Raw genomic sequence first — 19,432 nt, 5'->3', positions numbered from 1 at the left:
TTAAAAGCGATTTTAACTCTGTTTCAAAGTGTAACAGCTGTGAAACAATCACATGTTTTAGGCTGTAGCACACCGGTTTGTAATCCAAACAGACTTCTCCTCTATTTGGTCCTGAGCAAGTGAACAAACGTAAAGTTTGCGTTGGCATAAGGTTTGGAGTGACTCTACATATGTTTTCAGATGTAATCACTGTCATAGAATCATCCGTTATAGTTTTATTGTTTGAAATCACAGCTTTCTATTTTTGCTACAGGAAAATCTTTTCTCTCTTTCCTGCACAATCTCGAGACTGAGGTTAAATTAACATCGGTTACACATTTCCACGAGGAGATACTGGATTGGCTTCAGCCTGAGAACAATTCTGTATTGGTCTATTTCCCTGTTTCTAATCACATTGTGGACTCTTCAGTTGCTGTGGGTACTAGTCTTTCTTTCTAGATCGTTGAAGCTGAAGCTGCAACGCTCCTGTAGATGGATGATCTGATCAGCACCAGCAGACATAATTTATGAACACAGTCCGAGTTTGGACTCCACAGTGGAAACCACAGAACTGATGGTCAGGATAAAAAAACATGACAGGATGAAACTTTGGTGTAACTCTGCTAATTGTGCAGCTCAGTGATCTGAAGAGATGGATCACTGCTCAGAGCAACAGCAGATTGTAGGAAAGCATGCATATAAAATCATATTCAATAATTAGAATATTATTGAAAAGTTATTTTATTTGAGTTAATCCACTAAGTGAAACACGTTATACAGATTAATTGAAATCAGACAAACACGACATCTATCTCAAATAGTTTGATAGTGGTTTCAGTTTATTAGCTAAGATAAGCCACTTCTACTTTTTAGGAAGATACGCAACTTTAATGGATGTTAATGCTGATTGTGATATCCGTTTAAGCTGCGGAGTGTAGGAGGTAGACCAGAAGTGAAAATAAACAGCTGTTACAGTGATTACTTTATTACTTATGTAAAGTCACTCCAAACACCATGGGAATCTATAACTGTAATAAACCTTTAATAAATTTTGCAGCTGCAGGTTGAGACTTTCCTGTGTAGTTAAACAGAGAATAGCGAGCTCTGGTCAGGACTACAGCCCAGTGTTCTGAAACCAAAACTTGCGATTGTTTAACAGCAGTGGCACTCTGAAACAATATCTAAATCATTTCCAAATAAGAAAAAATTTTAACATTCACAATATAAGCATTACCCAGAAACACACACACAGCTACAAACGTAAAATCTTTTTATGATACAACAATTGGTATTTGTAATGTAAACACTACTTAAAAGTTTCTAATATGACTCTTTAAACAGAGCTCACCATCTCTGTGCTTTGTGAAAAACAAAGTCCGGAAGTAATTTAATTTAAATACAAGGCTAAAGGATTTTTATCGAACCATTTGCATTTAAATAACGCTACATGAGTGACTGGGTTTGAGTTTTTCCAACCAAAGAAAGCCAATTACCACCGTTGTAGGCCCTATAATTTTTTGTTATTAGATAAAATGAACGGCCAAGCAGTTCAAACAATCTGGGAGATGACTGAACAAAAAGCTGGAAACATTCAACCAGAAGGAAATGCTCAGCAGCCTCCCATAACAAGAGTATATCCTTATGTACAACCTACGTAATGGAGCGGTTTTCTGGAGTGAATTTTTGAAAAGTTTTGAAATTGTCCCAAAAAACCCGGTCCTTGAAACGGACTACAGCTGTTAGTGTTTTTATCTTCTACTAAGTTATAAATATACTTTTCCAGATTATAACAGATTTTATCCAAACAAAACACAGAAAGCCATCCTGACAGGCAGCAGTGCTTTACTCCACACAGTACAGCCCTTTCAAATATTTGCCTTTAAAGCAGTGAGCTAAAAAACACCAGTAAGGATATTTGTGCTGGAACCAAACCAGAAGCATATTTTGTGTGGTTGGTGCGGGGAGAGTCATTCGACATACCTTAAATTTCTTTTGGTAAACTAGCTGATTGTTTTGGATGGAGAACCAACGTCTGAAAGAAGATCACATGTTTAGGAGGATAGTCAGTCACATGCAGAAATGCTGCTAAAATGTCTCACTTTGATATCCAGAGAAATAAAGCTAATGACTAAAGTAAAGTAAAGCGTTTGTTTTATTTCTGTAACTTTTATCTCTTAAAACCATTAAAGTTATATCTGGTGAAGCTTACTTCTAAGTATTCATAAAACTGCCAGTTAAACAGTGTAATTACCTGTTCCAAGTTTTGAAAGCATTACTGGCCCTCTTGAATAGATAACCTTCCATTGCAATGCCATTGTCTGCATCCACATTGTATTCCAGCTTTGTGTCATCATTTGAGAAATCCTGGAAATCACACAAAAAAAAGGGAAACATGCACATGTAAACAAAGAAAGTAACTGAGCCAAAACAAGACGGCATAATGTGATAAAGCCTTCTACAGAGTTATGAAACCAATCTGAAGCTGAGTGGTCTTTCACAGGGCAGCCGTGCAGAGCTGCTGCTTAGCCTGACCCGAAAATATACGTCCAGAAATCAAACAAGACTGAGACCTGCAGCCCTTTATTAAGTTTTGCTGTGTTATAATTCTTAGAATAATACGCTGGAATTGGTCAAAATCAGAGTCGGCAGCTCAGAGCTTTAGGAAAATCTGAAACGAGTGTTGGCCAGAAAAATATTGATGTGTCTCAAATACATTTTGAAGCATTTGTGGGGTTTTTTCATGTTTGTTTGTAGTTTGCATAGTGATGAGTCCAGTTAAAGAACGGTCATTCAGCCTTTCTCTGACTCTGCAGTAACTCAGGCCCATATGTCGTTATGAGACTGCTCAGCTTTAACTACCCGAGGTGCTGCCATGATCTATCTCAGCTTCAGGTGACATTAGCTGTACAAGTACACAACTGTGTGTCCTGTAACAAGCAGAGGCTTCATCGCATCTGTCGTCCTTCCAGAAACATCCACGATCTTCCACCAAACCTCTCTTGTTAGAATATCTTCAGAGGCCTTTCTTTACTAAATTTTAACTTAGAGGAACTGAATGGTTTCGTTATTTGGGATGCTCGGTTTGTTCTAGACTATTCTGCACGTTCAGCAAGTACTGATCATGTTCTAAAAGCAGCTAGAGAACATTTATTTCAACAATGCACAATAGCCCCCCCCCGCAGTTCAGTAGGTACTTATGTTCAGTAAGTACCTACTGAACATTATTTTTTTTACATTTTGTCTCATGACAGCCCAAAACGTTTGCGTTGGTCAATCACATAAAATCCCATTAAAACACAGAGTAGTCCATAATTGTGAAGTGAAAGGTGAATGTGAACTTTTTTTTTTCTCCTTTCAGAAATCTGAAAAGTGTGGCATGCATTTGTATTCAGTCCTGCATTTAGATCCATGCTTCCAACTGACCAGTTAACCTGTCTCTGCAGAAAAGAAGAAACCCCACAAGATACTGTTGGCGGGGGATGGTGTGTTCAGGATGATGTGATGTGTGTTTTCATCACATAGTATTTTATTTGTAGTTCCCTAGATTTTTATATGTAAAATACTTTGAAAACCCTTTATTCTTTTCCTTCCAATTCACAATTATGTGCTCATTTTTGTTGGTTTATCATATAAAATCCTAGTGAAGTATGTAAATTGCAAGGGGTATGAATACTTCCGCAACAGATTATTCCTTATTAAACTCTGGTCTGCTCATGCAAACTATCTCTTTATATATACAACACCAAACATCATTTTTAAAACAAGCATTACTGTGACTTCTATCAGTTTATCAATAACCAGCTGTACTGAGTAAATACTGTACATTGTTAAATATATTTTACCTGTTCTTTATACACAAAGAGTACAAATGTTTTTGGTTATAGTATTTGCATAAATGCAAAAGTCTTATGCATCTATTATGATAAAACATTTGAGATAAGCAGTCAATGTTAATAACATAGTTTTTTTAAAAGCTTCCAAAAAAGTGAAAGTTTTTAAACTCAGACTTTTTTGAATATTATTTCTCATATTACACTTCACATGGTTAAACATCTGCATCCTGTCTCAAGGTCTATTCACCTCTACACAGCGAGAGACTAATGTCTAAGCTAAGAAAAAAAAACACTCTCTTTGCAAACATTCTCAAAGGAGAATCTTAATTTTGTAAGCTAACCTTTCTTGAAACACTACAAAGAGATATGTGCACACATTTACACAGCACATTAAACTGGAACAGGTTGTTTTAGGTGCACATCAGGACCAGTTGTGTATGTGTCCATGTTTTTGGACAGAAAGAAGACAAAATGGAGAACTTCAAACACTTTAACAGACAGCTTCCATAAGTCTGAGACCCTTAAATACAGTTCAATTTCACATACATGCAATGCAGTTTCTTGTTTTTGGTTCTCTTTTTAACGTGTAGATTGTTACCTTTGAGGCTTAGTGAAGTATCTCAATCTACAAGCAGAGATCTAGAACAAAGAGATCCCACTGAAGCACTTCATAGCTAAAGTTTCTTGGCCCTGATTTTAGCCATTTCAATGGACAGTAAACAACAACCCCCTCCTACAAACAAGCAACCGTAACTCCCTGTAGCAGATACTGACAACAAAATAAAATGAGGCACCAGAAAGTTACATGCTGTATTATGAGGACATCAACACTGATGAATTTGTCGGGATGTAAATATGAGGTAACAGAAAGAGATGCAAACAGCTACACGAACACTGCAATGCAGTTTCCAAGCATGTGCTGATGAGGGGATCAAAGCCTGAGGCAGCTGGGGTTACAACACAGACACCAGATGGAAGTCAATGCATCGACTACGTACAGAGGTCGACCTCCAGGCACAAAAGCTGCGATGGTCTGGTAAAAAGTCAAGCTCTGTCACCTCCTAAAATTTCACACAGACAGCAAGAGAACCAGAGAGAAGAAAGGTTGCATTTCCAAGTGCTCAAAGCAGGAATCCTTCATGGATTAAAAAAGAAGAAGAAAGACAGTCCACATGAAAGAAAACTTGATGTGAAGAAGCAAAACACAAACACTACTCGAGTAAGCATGGGCAGAGTGACACCATTACATGCACAACATCCACTCACCAGATACCACACATAATGAAAACGGCTGAAAATCTTCATTTTTCTCTGTTCCTGCTTGCATGTACGAGTTTGTATGTGTTTCCCCGTAAGGCTGACAACGGGTCAGCGTTTCAGAGTCTGTGTGGCATCTCAGTGACTGAAGTCACTTGAAGCCCCGTGGCTCTTCATGTCTAGAAACCATCACCTCTCCGCCTCTCCTGGGGCTGCGTCTAGCCAACTATCGTCAGCCTCAGCTACTGCTGCTCCTCTAGAGGATTCAGGATCCATCAAAGGTCACCTGTGTGTGTGTTTGTGTGTCAGTGTGTGCTGGGATAGACTTCACAGAGGACGTAGAGCATAAAACATTTATAAATGACTTCACTTTAAGAGTAGTAGACTCAGGTTTCCCCTCTTGCTGAAATCCTGTAACATAGACTCAAACGCCTTATTTTTAAGAGCTTGTGTCATAGGGGTCTCCAGTTTATTCTCATATAAAAAACAAAAGCTTGTAATTGTTTTAAATTATTGATTTCTATTTATTTTCCTAAGATAAGACAGAGATATAAAGGTCCCCAAGCACGTAACTACGTTTCTTAAAGCCTCTTTGGCTGTGTCATGGTCTGAGCTCAGTGTTTTTGCATAACAATTCACACAGGCACAGGCATGGCATACTAAACACATCCTCAGGACCCATATGAACTCCCGTGAGGATGGAAGATTTCATCAGCGGAATCATGATTGCTAATATTTTTATTCTGTACAGAAATAAACATTCTGGGTCTGGCAGACTTCCTTTTTGCACAATGGGGAAATAACATGATAAATGACAGCGTTCTGATGTGGCTGTTGTGATTGGTTAATATTAGAAGTTTCTCTATTTAGTTTTATAGATTTACTCCCACACTTTCTGGCAAAAGATTTCCAAACGCAAGCAGAATCCATAGGTTTTGCCTTGCAAAAATATTCATACCCCTTCAATGTTTTCACATATGCTCACAACAAACTAGGTATTTGGTGTTGAAATATTTGACGGACCAACACAAAGTAGTGCAAAATAGTAAAGTAGAAGAAAAATTAAACATCGTTTCAAAACAGTCAGTCATTTTCTACTGTTTATTCCATAGTGGGTTGCGGGGGAGCTGGTGCCTATCTCCAGCAATCTATGGGCGAGAGGCGGGGTACACCCTGGACAAGTCGCCAGTCCATCGCAGGGCAACACACAAACAACCATGCACACACTCATTCATACACCTAAGGGCAATTTAGAGTGACCAATTAACCTAACAGGCATGTCTTTGGACTGTGGGAGGAAGCCGGAGTACCCGGTGAGAACCCACGCATGCACGGGGAGAACATGCAAACTCCATGCAGAAAGACCCCCGGCTGGGAATCAAACCCAGGACCTTCTTGCTGCAAGGCAACAGTGCTACCAACTGCGCCACCGTGTTGGTAGCACGTTTCAAAACATTTAAAGAAAAATAAATCTGAAAGATTTAGTAAACAGCCCCCTGCTTTGCAAAATAGCTCAAGCAGAGTCAGACTGGATAGAGAGTGTATGTTGATGGGATTTTCTAGCTGTAGAGTATAGACTAGGGTCTGGAAGGTGAACCTCCACATCAAACCCAACACTTTTGGAACCTCTAGCAGGATTTCTTCCTGTATTTAAGTCCATCCATCTTCCCATCTACTCTGACCACATTCCATGTCCCTGTGGTAGGGAAAACATCCCCACAGCATCATGTTGCCATCACCATGCTTCACCTTGGGGGTGGGTTGTTCAGGGTGATGGGCAGCATGGGCTCTCCTTTACACATAGCGTCTCATCTAACCAGAGCCCCTCCCTTCTACAAACAGCTTTCTGTTAGCAGTGGCTTTCTTCTTCTCTAAAAGACAGGTTTGTACAGTGCACGACTTATAGTCATCCTGTCAATACGTTCTCCCACCTGCGCTGCAGATGTCTGCAGCTCCTCCAGAGTTACCATGAGCCCCTTGGCTGCTTGATTAATGCTCTCTAAGCCAAGATGTTAGTGTAGATGGATGGCCATGTCTTGGTAGGTTGCACCTGTGCAAGACTGTTTCCATTTTCAGCAGATGAACCGAACATGTCTCTGTGAGACGTTAAATGCTTGGGATATTGTTTGGTGACCTCACGCTGCTTTAAACTTCCTCCCTGACTTGTCTGCTTTGCTCCTTGGTCTAACGTTCTCCAACAAACCTCTGAGGCCTTCACAGAATGGCTGGATTCTAAATATTGGAATTCAACGCAGGTGGACTCAGTTTATTAATGCGGTAACTTATGAAGGCAATTTGTTTGCATTTAATTATATCTTAACGCCACACATTGTTAGATTTTTAGCAGTAAAACATCATTTTCACTAATCAACAATGATGTGTTGCTTTTTGCTGGTCTATCACATAAAATCCTATTAAAACATTTAAGGAATTGTGACAAAATGTGGGAAAAAAATCAAGAGCGATGAATAGTTGTTCAAGGCAGTGTATATCTAAGTTGAAGTTGTGTGAAGTAATTTGGCACGAAGTGGGCAGAAGAGTCAGCTGCTGAGCCTCGTTTTGACAGGGTGATGGACTATACTAGGAGCCTGAACTATACACCAGCTGTCAACTAATGATACAGAGTTTGTTCTGTAGAGTTGCTGAGTAAATAAATTAACTAACTGAATGCTTTGCATGAGTTAAGTTGTAAGAGGAAATATGCATTTCTCTTTATTTTTAATGAGGCACAGTAACAGACTGAATAACATCTGTGAATAACCAAACTGGCTTGAGGTCAAGAAAACCACGAGCAGGAAAGGATTAAAGTGTCAAAGTATCGTTAACATGTTCAATAAAGTGAGCAAACTCATGAATGTTTCAATAACAAAATGCACAGAAACATGCATGGCAACTTAAATCAAACATGTTGTCCTATCATTCAGGTTGTTTATTAAATGTCATCACTAAGCTCATTGGGGTCTTTCTAAATAGTGAGACCAGGTCAATTCTGACCTTTCATAGATTAGCTGAGTGTACAGTCTATTCATGCAGATGTTGCATGGAGGTGACAGTGAGGGAAAAAGGAAAAGAAACACCACCTACCTGCAGAGCAGCCTGGAGAGATTAGTAAAAAAAGATTAAAGAAAAGTACAAAAGCAGAAGGAAAGAGAAGACAACTGGTTAGAAGTGTGTAGGTAGATGATGCCATAGAGAGAGACCAGTACACATAAAAATAGCATTCAGCTAAACTGAGGAAGGATAGGCGGAGAACCAGCTCTTGAGGATAGGTGGACGTTGGTACAGATGCCATGATAGAAACAAAGAGGACAAAGGATGGACAAAAAATACATGTAGGAGACAGAAAACCATAAGGATGGCATAAAAGACAGCCGAGCTAACAGGCACTAAAATAAAGAAATCCTAATAGGAGAACAGCTGGGTAAGTAACTATTTCCTGCTGTCAGTGTTCACTGATGCTGTGATGTACAATTAAATCTAAGGGTGAATAACTTCCACCATATGCTGGAATATAACAACCAACATCCCGCTCCCCCTCTATCCTATGAGGCTCAGAGTCCTAGATCAGCAGATGTAGCGCTGACCTGCTGTAGGTTGCAGTAAAATGAGAAGCAGAGAAACTGAACGGTGAAATAAACAAGCACTAATCAGGAGATCTCAAGCCCGCTGAAACCAAACAGAGTTTGTTTAGAAACGGATTCCCGTCCGCCGTCAATAATGCATGGGTGCATAGCTGAGATCATCCTCAAGGCTCACCTGACACCTCAGGGTGGACTACTACCACTGTTCCCTCCAATGACAAATATTGTACACACTTAAATGAAGAAGCTGATACCTCAGTATGTTATTTATCAGATTCCTGATATATTTAAGCAGCTTAAAACCTTCCAAATAATACGTCTGATGCAGGTAAGAAATGTTTTAATAGGAGAGGTTTTCATCAGGTGAGCCAAACAGAACTAGTATTAAACTTATTAAATATGCAGCTTTATTTTGATGACTGCACATTGAGAAAGTGTTTGTGTGTTCTTTCTCTACATTTATGCTGCTAATCATATGCAACACATTGCAAAGATATTTATAGCCCTTGAACTTCAGCAGAGTTTGGCATGTTACAACCACAAACCTTAAACGTTTCATTTCTATTTTATGTGACAGACGAACACATGTAAATGTTTATGTAAGGAAGGAAGAAAAGGATCAAATGTTTCAAATGTTTTGTACAAAAGTACAAATATGAAAAATGCAATATTGGACTCATCACTCTTTAGTCTAATATCCCTAAATAAAATGTTCAAGCAATTGTCTTCAGAAGTCATCTAATAAGCAAATGGACTCCATCTGCATTTCATTTGCTCTGTTCTGTGAACCCTCAGAGGTTTGTTGGAGAACAAACAGCAGCATGAAGGCCAAGAAATACAGCAGACACGTAAGGGTTAAAGTCGTGGCGAAGATGAAGGCAGGGTTAGTTTGTAAAACGACATCCCAAGCTCTGAACATCTCAGAGAGTTCTGCTCAATCCATCATCTGAACATGAAAAGAGTATGGCACAACTGGAAACCTACCAAGACATGACCGCCCACCTTAACTGACAGGTCTGATAAGGAGAGCATTATTTTGAGAAGCAGCCAATGAGCCAAGGTAAGTCTGGACGAGCTGCTAAGACCCAGAGATCAGGTGGGAAAATGTGTTAACAGGACAAATATTGATCATGAAGCTCACAAATCTGGTCCTTACAGGAGTGTGTTAGGAAGTCATGTTTGTTCACCGGAAAATGCTACACTACACGTCACCCTGCAAACACTATGCCCACTGAGACGCTCAGTGGTGGCAGCATCATGCTGTAGGGATATTTTTCTTCAGCAGGGACAGGGACGTTGGTCATAGTTGATGGGAAGAAGGATGGAGCTAAAAAGAGAGAAATCCTGGAAGAAAACCTAAATCAGGTTAAAAATATTTGGTAAGTGTTGCAAATTGATGTTCACAGACGCTTTCCACTCATTCTGTCAGGGCTTAAGCTATTTTAAAAAGACAAACAAGCAAAAAATAAACATATTTAATCCCAGCAAATGTGGTTCTACAAAGTGTTGACTCAGCAGGGCTAAATAAAAATGCATGCAACACTTTTCAGAGTTTAATTGGTAAACATTTTAAAAGCCATATAACATCCTCTTTGTGGTTTTTGTGTAACAAAATAAGAAAAAGTTCAAGGGATATAAATGCTTTTGCAAGGCACAGTAGCTTACGTGCCAAATGCTATTTGTGTTTAGGGTGTTTTGGTATGGAAGCCATCTGACCATGTTTGATTCAAACCCAAAACACGATGAGACAATAGTGTTCATGTGCATTTACCTTTTGTTGTATGGTGGAGTGCTTCTGCTCCATATCCCTCTTCTCTTTGGCAGCATCGACCACCAGCTGGTCCAACTGCAGGAGACAGAACAACAGTTTAGACAAGCTTACCAAACCAACTGGTCATAAATATCTGTCAAAACCAGCTTTAGCTTATACATCACGGGGAAAATGAAATCCCAACACAGACTGAGCTCAGAACCTGAGGTATGGTTTTAGATAATGAAAATGTGAGATTTATCTTTTGACCTGAAATGTGATGTAAAGACAAATTTTCTGCTTAATTCTGAACAAATCTAAACGAGGCAACTTTTCTCCCCTAAACAAAATGTGCTGTGGCTTGATCACGAGTGAAATAAATGAGAAATTATCTATTCTTTTCATTCCCGACACTAATAACTGCATGTAGAGAGGAAAACAAGGGCTCCTTTGAGCAAAGGAGAAAACGGCACATCGATGAAGAGTTGGGGTTCATTGGCTGTTGCTGAAAATGTGCCAGCCTCTCTTGAAGCTGTGAAATCTTAACTAGGTTTCTCAAAGGTCTGTTGCTGCAGCATGACCTAAATTATCTTGTCTGCAGCCTCAAACCCAAAAGAATCAGTTTCTGATTACAGGTCAGTGTTTGGAGGGGCTGCAGTGAGAGTGTGGTGAAGAGGGTTCAAAGTTTCCTCTGAAAAACTACATATTCAGATACTTAGCAGATACTGAACCTTGCTGGAGTACCTTTATCTCTCCATTTCATGCATTCAAACATTAGAGGTAACTGTTTGCAAATAACGATTCACTGCACACGTGTTCCAATTAATCAGATTCAAAACGTAAGAAGTGCAAATAAACAGTTTATTGCTTCAACTTTCATTTTCTTCTTATATGCACAGCAGTATATGAACTAAATTGGAATTTTGAAGTCATGTTCCGACTTCTATTTGAATTTTCCAACGTCTGAGTAAAAATCAAATGGATGGACTACATTCAGACCCAGTTTTTTTTTTATAAATGTTTTGGAAAATATTCAGAACACAAGATTATGTTTAATCATTTCAGAAAGTTAAAAGCTACAATATACTAAGTAACAAAAAAGTAAACAGTAAAAACACACATTGCCATTTAAAACATAAAGAAATAGAATATGCTGAACTGAAACATCTTAACTGTTCCTCTGATTGTCTCTGGCAAATAGAGACATGCTTTTCACCTGTCAGCATAAATCCCACTGAGCAGCTTCATTTTAGGAGCAAATAAAACTAATAGATTCACTTTTTTTATGTGAAATTTATTTAAAATCAATAAAACTATTTTTGTGACCTTTATTAAGATCCCAAGGTCAGGAATCAAACCCCTGACAGCTGCGATGAGAACCACAGGGGCGTCCGCTATGCCACTACGCTACATGCTGCCTATTAGCCTATTGTATAGCAGACGTTTTGACCTACTCAGTGTTTACCCATAAAACTGGTTTATTGTTTGCTCTCTGATCTGTTTGTAGTTGTGGTTCATTTATACCCGACTTCTTCTAACCTTTCATATCTGCCATTCATAAGATTAGAAAGGCCAAACAGGGATCAGAACCAACAGAATTGGGAATAGGGTGTAAAAACAAAAGTCTTAAGAACAACATTTACAGTTCAGATTTGTCAGATTTAAGTATTTGTAGGATAATTTATATCCAGAATTCATGAAAATAAATGAAATAAATCGATACCCGATGGTTAAATTATATGGGTGTGAAATGGAAGTGGGAAACGGTGATTTATGGGTATAAAATGGGCTTAAAACTGCTAAAGGACTGAATATTTAGAAAGCTTTTTCTCTAAAAATAATAGTGAGTCAGCTGTAGCAACTTTTGTTCCATCTGAATTAGCATTTTTACTTTCTGTCTTATGGCGCAACATTTTCAAATGTGGACTTCAATGGGTTCTTTTTTCCATTTTTAGTAAATGAACACTAAATAAAGACAAATGTCAAAGCGCTATTATCCAAAAAGTACACATGCAGCTATCGCTGCTATCTGACTGCTTTAGAGAAGACGTAGTGCAGCTGGGATTTGTTTTGTTTAGACCGGAAATGGGTGGAAGAGAGTGCAGCAGGCTGATAACATCAGGATGGGAAATATTTTTCTCAGTTGTCCTTTGATAACCATTTCAGCCAGAACCATACAGTCTCTGTGCTGCCCTTTATAAAACAGCTTCATATCGAATTTAAACCTGTTTAAATATTATATCCGTCTTGCCTCCAGTGCCCGTGTCCGACAGTCGGCATTGATGCTTCATGGCTGCCTGACCACAGAGCTCTGCTGGCATCAAAACTACAGTGACTCATGGAAAAGATACAGAACATCCCTCTGAACACAGCAGTTACATTCATTCGGTCATAAGGTTGTTTTTCACTGAAAGATGCATATCTACAGCCAGTTAAGCATTTAGATGAATGAACAGTATAAAATCCATAAGATCAGAAGCCGCACCAGTAAAGCCAACAGTCAACTGCTAACTTTTAACTCATTTTCCAGTTTCCTTATAACTAAACATTTCTCAAAGTTCACTTTATTTTTCCTTTCTTAAATATTGCCTTTAACTCCTTCCTTAAATATTTTCCTATTAGGACAGGTATCAGATGGTACTACCAGACCTGTTGACAGCTCCTCCACACCTCCCTGCACAGCCTCTCCACCTTCTTCAGCTTCATGATGAGAGACGACAGAAAGCACAACCCTCTTGTTGAGGGCTTCCCACAGCCCAGTCTCTGATCTCCTTCTCCGTTCCGCTCTCCTTCAAATTCAGTGCCACAGGCTTGTAATCCACAGCAGGGTTATCCTCCAGTTGTTTGTCGGTTTGAATTCCAAGCCTCCTGCTTCTGTTTCCTCCCTCTTCAGGGTTTGGGTCTTTTTCAATCCTTTCTCGTCGTTCCCGTTTTACACCTTCGAGAGTTTCTTTTATTCCCTCCAAAAGAAATGGATTTGAAAGTTCCTTCTGTCTTTCGATCCTTTTTCCTCTTATTTTTTCCTGTCACTGTCTTGAAATCACTTCTCGGATGTTCAGAAAACTAAGCAATACTCTTCCCTCCGGTCAGGTTTTAGTTTTCACCGCCCCTCATTTTCAAATCTGGCAACCAAAGACGTTACCTTTAAAAATATAAAAATAAGCTTTATTTTAAAATCTAGTTTAAACATCATAAAAACTCCTCTGTCGCCACTTTTCCTTCTAGCTCTATCCCTGCTGAGGATCCCTGCCCCTTCTTCTGCTTCAGCCCTAAAATTTAAAACACTCTATATCCTCCAACCTTGAGCATCATCCTTCAGTTTCTGTGCTGCTTTCGCTCAGCTGACGATCAACCCTGTGAGTCTGTCTGTGGGAAAACCCTCTTCCAGCCTCTTGGTGGCTTTCTTCCTCATTACTGCTAACTGTAGCAGCAGCTCCACTGTGATAATCATCTTAAAGACAAATGGGGGCTGTGTTCAGCCTCAGAGGGCAGGCTCTGTTTGTTGGAGAATGCATACATATACAGTGGGCCATTTGGGGTTGAAACCTCAGTATTGAACAGTATGCTCAATATCATCATATTGCAACAATGAAGATTCATGCTATATAAACCCCAGAAAGCCCAGGTTAATGGTTTTTTGTTGTTGTTTTGTTTTTTAACAAACACAGCTGACAGAATTATTAGCAACCCTGCTGTCAATGCAACAAGCTTTTACCAACAGGATAGCACTAAGTTTTACATTTTACAGAGTTGGGGAATACAGAGAGAGGGATCTCTGATCATTTCCATCTGCATAATCTCCCTGGACTGTCCAGGATCCTGGCCTCTCTCTTCTCTCTCTTTACTTCAGATCAGACCACACATTTTCTATAGAAGGCTTTTGGAAGAAGAGTTTTCTGTCTGTGGAACCGGTTCTGTGTTGATTTAGCCATATGGTTTCAATCATTATCCGGTTCATAAACCCAGTGATGACCCACTTTCAGTTTTCTGGCCGAAGCTGCAAGATTTGTATTTAAAATGTCCTGATATAATAACCCAAACTGTAACAGGGCTACCATAGCCTTCTTTCTTTTTTTTTTTTACCACTTACTAAGTTTAAAATTAAAGTTTGGCCACTAGGCTTAGTGTGAGATTATGCTGCTGTAATAAAACATACATTTCTGTCTAATTTTTGTTTTACATATTTTCATCATGGGGGCTAATAAATATACACAAACTGAAAAAAGGTCTTAACACACTCAAAAATGTTCAGCAAGTAACATGGACGCCCTGGTTCTGCACTGATTGCTTTTATAGGGCAATAAATAGAAAGGATAGAAGGTAACAAAACATAAAAATAACAGAATTTGCACTTAAATATCACAATACCATAGTTGAACACCTTAAAGCTTAATCTGGGTGTTTGCAAAAAGCAGCTCATACCTGTCCACCCAGCTGCTTCATAAGAGGCTGGAGTTCACTGAAGAGGTCGTAACCTTGATGGAAGAACGTCAGATGGGCGTACATGAAGGACAGCATCTATTTAATAAAATACAGCGATTGTTCAAACACATATAAAAACACAACAAATAGTTGGCTTTATTGTGATTAGGAGGTAGAGTTACCGATTTCAGGATTTCTGATCTTCTCTTAGACTGTAGAACATTTATCTGCAAGTAATAAAAGTGAAACACTGAGTGGCAGCAACATAACTGGCATAATAAGTTCACATAGAAGTAAAATGGAACAAGAAATTTCTAATTTATGTTTTTGCATTTTTAACCTGAAAAAATATAATGAACTGACCTAAACTTGATGTTAAGGCTATAAATAAATATAAAAACGCCGAAAAACAAACTTAAAAATACATTCAGACAAAGATGAAAACAAAGACTGAACTACAAAAAAGACCTGCCAACTCGTTGACTAGCATGAAATAAAAAAAAAAACATTATACCATTGCCCCAAGCTTTTTCCGACAGTGCTTGGTTTTCTGAGCACCAGGGGGCGCCTAATGTCACACATTTGACACAAACATGGTGTTAAAGTCCCTTTCTTCTTGCTCGATGTCACTACAGCCTCCTGTCTTCCTACCTATGTGTGTCTCTGTGTGCAGGAAACTGTGCCAAATAATAGCAAGCATCTCAGGAGGCGTTTATCTGAGGTTAATGTTGCAGAGGAGGGGTACTTAATGGAGAAAATTAAATACAGAGTTATTAAATACTTGTCAGCCTACATTAATTGGCAGTAACCAATTATTGGGGCTGCATGGTAGAATAGTTGATAGCACAATTGTGTTGCAACATTGCTTAAGAAGCTAGCTCAGAAGAGAATGCTGTATCAAAGAATATTAATAGAAAAGTTAAGTGGAAGGAAAAAGTGAGGTAGAAAATGTTGAACAAGGGATAAGCATGTGCAGCCATCAGAGAATTTTGAAGCAAAGTCCAATTAAGAATTTAGAGGAGATTATCAAAGCAACCTTGGCTGCCTTAACACCTCAGCGGCACCACCTGCTGGTTGCCTCCATGCCATACCACACTGATGCAGTAATTCATGTAAAGAAGCCACAATCAAATGTTGAGAGCATATATTGTCCAGTATATGGCAATAACTAGATTAATGGTTTTATATTAAACATTTTTTATTTTATGTCATTTACAATGTTCGGAGAAACAGTTTTTTGGGTTTACATTGGATTTAAGCTATTATTATCATCAATATCAATTATATATAGACACTTAAAACATATCCCTCTGTGTGCATATATTGGTGCTTCACTTTAACTCTACTTTATTAAGATGTATTTTATTGAGACAGTAAGGTCATTGCTGGGTGAACTGGTGCTTTTGGCACAGAACCAAAGCTTGGATTCCTTTTTGCGGCCAGAAATAATTTCTTGCTTGTATGGCAACACTGGTGAGAACAATTATTTTCGCCATCTGAAAGCCACGGCAGCTCATGCTGTAAGCCCCCCTCCCCACCCCTTCTCTTTTGATTGCAGGCAGCCTTAAGCAGCATGTCAAAAGGATGGTGATTTAGTTAGACTGGTGCAACACGGGCTCCGGACAACTAGAACTGGTTGTTCAGTTGTAGCAAAGCTCATTTTGTAGGGTGGAAGGGAAACATTTTAAAACAATTAGGCCTAAAGTATGTGTAAGTACTTCAAATTACAGCTTGCAGGAGGCTGAAAAATATTTTAAAGAAATAGTTTTGAAAAAAAAAAAACATTCCCACATATGTCTACCTAAGAGTTAACACAGCTCTCCTCTGTTTCCTATTCAAATTTAAAGAGTTGGTCTGTCCTTCCAGGTTCTTTGTAAGTTTCAGTAAGTTAGCTCTAAGATGTCACTGCAAAAACAAAAATCTAACAACTGATTTTTTAAATATTTTGAACAAATTTTCCTGCAAAATTAATTTTCACATAAAAGTTTTACATGTATTGCATTCAACAGAAGGCAATAAATGCAATAAAGAGACAATTTATCCAAACACTAAGATAAACATGCCTTTAAACAATTTGGGAAAGATAAGATGATGATGTCTTGGCTTTAAAAGCTTCTGATGAAGCTAAATGAAGGCACAACTGTGGGTGTATTTTAAGAGAGCACCTTAAAAACACAGCTTCCTTTTGTGGCATCGTAGGAAAATCAAATGGAATCAGCCAAGATACCCAAAGGCTGTGAACCTCCATAAGTCTAGGAAATCTCAAGTCAGTAAAATTTCCAGATGTTTGAAGGTGTCCCGTTCATCATGTACGTTTAAATCACTATGTTCAGGAGGAAGATGGGTTCTGTGTCCCAGACATCAACATGTTTAGGGGAAAAATTTTATGAACCCCAGAACAAAAGAAAAAGACTTTGTGAAGACGTTGACTGAAGCTGGTAAGAGAGCTTTTTAACAAATAGTAAAGCGACTCCTGTATCGAAATAGGCTAAAAGGGCACTCAGCGAGGAAGAAGCAGCTCTTCCAAAAGTCAAATAAAAGGCACGTTTACAGTTTTTAAATGAACTCTGGAACAAAAACTTTATTTTTTAGAGTCATGTTCTTTTGTTTAATAAAACAAAAACCTATTTACATGTTTGACCATAATGACCACTGTTACATCTGGAGGAAAAGCAGGGATGCCTGTCACAATTTGAAGCATGGGGCGCAGGTGTTGGTCGAAGAGAGATGGATGTCCTCCACAAATAGATTGTATCATGAGGAAAGATAATTATGTGGAAACATTTGAAGCACCATCTCAAGATAGTTAGAAAGTTAAAGCTTTGGTGCCAACCGGTCTTCCAAATGTGCAACAACCCAAAGCATACTGTACAATTAGCTACAAAGGGGCTTAAGGACAACAGTTTTAGACCAAGTTAATGTTTTGAATCAGCAATTATGAATATTTGACCTAAATCTTGTAGGAAATTTGAGTGCAGAGCTGAAAAGGTTTGTGTGAACAAGGCAGCCTTAAACCTGCATCAGTTATTACAGTTCTGTGAGGAGGTGTGGGCCAAAATCCCTGCAAACTGTGGTGAGAACCTTGTGGAAGGAGACCCATTTGACCCAAGTTATACTGTTTAAAAGGTGATTGTCTCAAATACTAAGCGAATGCATGTACAGGTATATCTAAAAATAAATCTGAATATTAAAAATGCAAAAGTTTTTTCCAAGTTAACTGGTTATTTTATAGATTCATTCCACATAGAGTAAAATATAAGCGTTTAATTTTTGTAAATTTGATGATTCTGGCTTACAGGTAAAGAAAATCCAAAATTCAGTGTCTCAGAAAATTAGAATACTACATTAGACCAGTCAAAAAAGGATGTTTTAAGCACAAATGTCAAGATTCTGAAAAGTATGCCAATTTCCATGGTTGGGCCTCCTCTTGCATGAATTACTGCATGAATGCGCCGTGACATGGAGGTGATCAGCCTGTGGTACTGAGTAGGTGTAATGGAAGCCCAGATTGCTTTGATAGCTGCCTTCAGGTCATCTGCCTTGTTGGGTCTGCTGTCTCTCATCTCCTTGACAACAGCCCATGGATTCTCTATGGGGTTCAGGTCAGGGGAGTTTGATGGCCAATCAAGAACAGGAACGCTATGGTCACTGAAGCAGCTTTTGGTACCTTTGGCAATGTGGACAGGTGCCACGTCTTGCTGGAAAATAAAATCAGCATCTCCATACAGCTTGTCAGCAGAGGGAAGCATGGAATACTCTAGAATTTCCTGATAGATGGCTGTGTTGACTGTGGACTCCAGAAAAACCAGTGGACCAACACCAGCAGATGACATGGCACCCCAAACCTTCACTGACTGTTGAAACGTCACACTGGACTTCAAGCAATGTGGATTCTGTGCCTCTCCACTCTTCCTCCAGACTCTGGGACAGTAATTTTCAAATCAAATGCAGAATTTACTTTCAACTGAAAACAGGACTTTGGACCATTGAGCAACAGTCCAGTTCTGATGTTTCTGGTTCAGGAGTGGCTTGACACGAGGAATGCGACATTTGTAGCCCATGTCCAGTATTTGTCTGTGTGTGGTAGGTCTTGATGCACAGACTTCAGCCTCAGTCCACTCCTTGTGAAGCTCCCAAATTCTTGGAATGGATTTTGCTTGACAGTCCTCTCAAGGCTGCGGTTCAGTATTCTAAATTTCTGAGACACTGAACTTTGGATTCTCTTTACCTGTAAACCATAATCAAAATTACAAGCCACTCAATGTGTACTGATTCTATATAATATATGAATTTCACTTTCTGAGATGGCTGGCAAAAAATATTCTTTTTTTTTTTTCTTTTTAGATGTACATGTATACAACCTTCTAAATTTAGAGAAAGGTAAAAATAATCTCTATCAATCAACTTTTCTCTTTATTCCCTTCATTATTCTGGCAATTAGCAAAAACAAAATATTTTGGTAATCCTAACAGACCTAAAACAAGACAAATATATTCAGATTTTAATGTTTTTTCAGTGTATCTGTTGTATGTCTGTTAGTGTTAACATAGCTTTCTCTTTCCTATATCTTCTGCATTCAAATACTAAGAATTGGTTTTCATTTCCAGGGT

At 38.7% G+C, this 19,432-nt stretch overlaps 1 protein-coding gene across 4 annotated transcripts in view; it reads right to left on the bottom strand.

Annotated features, from left to right (window-relative positions):
• Positions 1–19,432, bottom strand: part of LOC124873543 (arf-GAP with coiled-coil, ANK repeat and PH domain-containing protein 2-like) — a 67,916-nt gene that overhangs the window by 15,039 nt on the left and 33,445 nt on the right. For 2 of the 4 annotated variants that reach the window (XM_047374253.1, XM_047374257.1), the window contains exons 7-13: positions 15,005–15,049; positions 14,823–14,918; positions 10,422–10,496; positions 8,154–8,165; positions 4,811–4,873; positions 2,231–2,343; positions 1,960–2,011 (exon numbers count right to left, since the gene is read on the bottom strand). In XM_047374253.1, the coding sequence (XP_047230209.1) occupies positions 1,960–2,011; positions 2,231–2,343; positions 4,811–4,873; positions 8,154–8,165; positions 10,422–10,496; positions 14,823–14,918; positions 15,005–15,049 (456 nt within the window). The remainder of the gene's footprint in view (positions 1–1,959; positions 2,012–2,230; positions 2,344–4,810; positions 4,874–8,153; positions 8,166–10,421; positions 10,497–14,822; positions 14,919–15,004; positions 15,050–19,432) is intronic. The other 2 variants (XM_047374254.1, XM_047374256.1) reach the window with 2 other exon arrangements.

This window comes from Girardinichthys multiradiatus, chromosome 9, assembly GCF_021462225.1.
Source record: "Girardinichthys multiradiatus isolate DD_20200921_A chromosome 9, DD_fGirMul_XY1, whole genome shotgun sequence".
Classification (NCBI taxonomy): Eukaryota; Metazoa; Chordata; class Actinopteri; order Cyprinodontiformes; family Goodeidae; genus Girardinichthys; species Girardinichthys multiradiatus.
The sequence above is the reverse complement of the archived record's forward strand: the minus strand, read 5'-3'. Positions and strand labels throughout refer to the sequence as shown.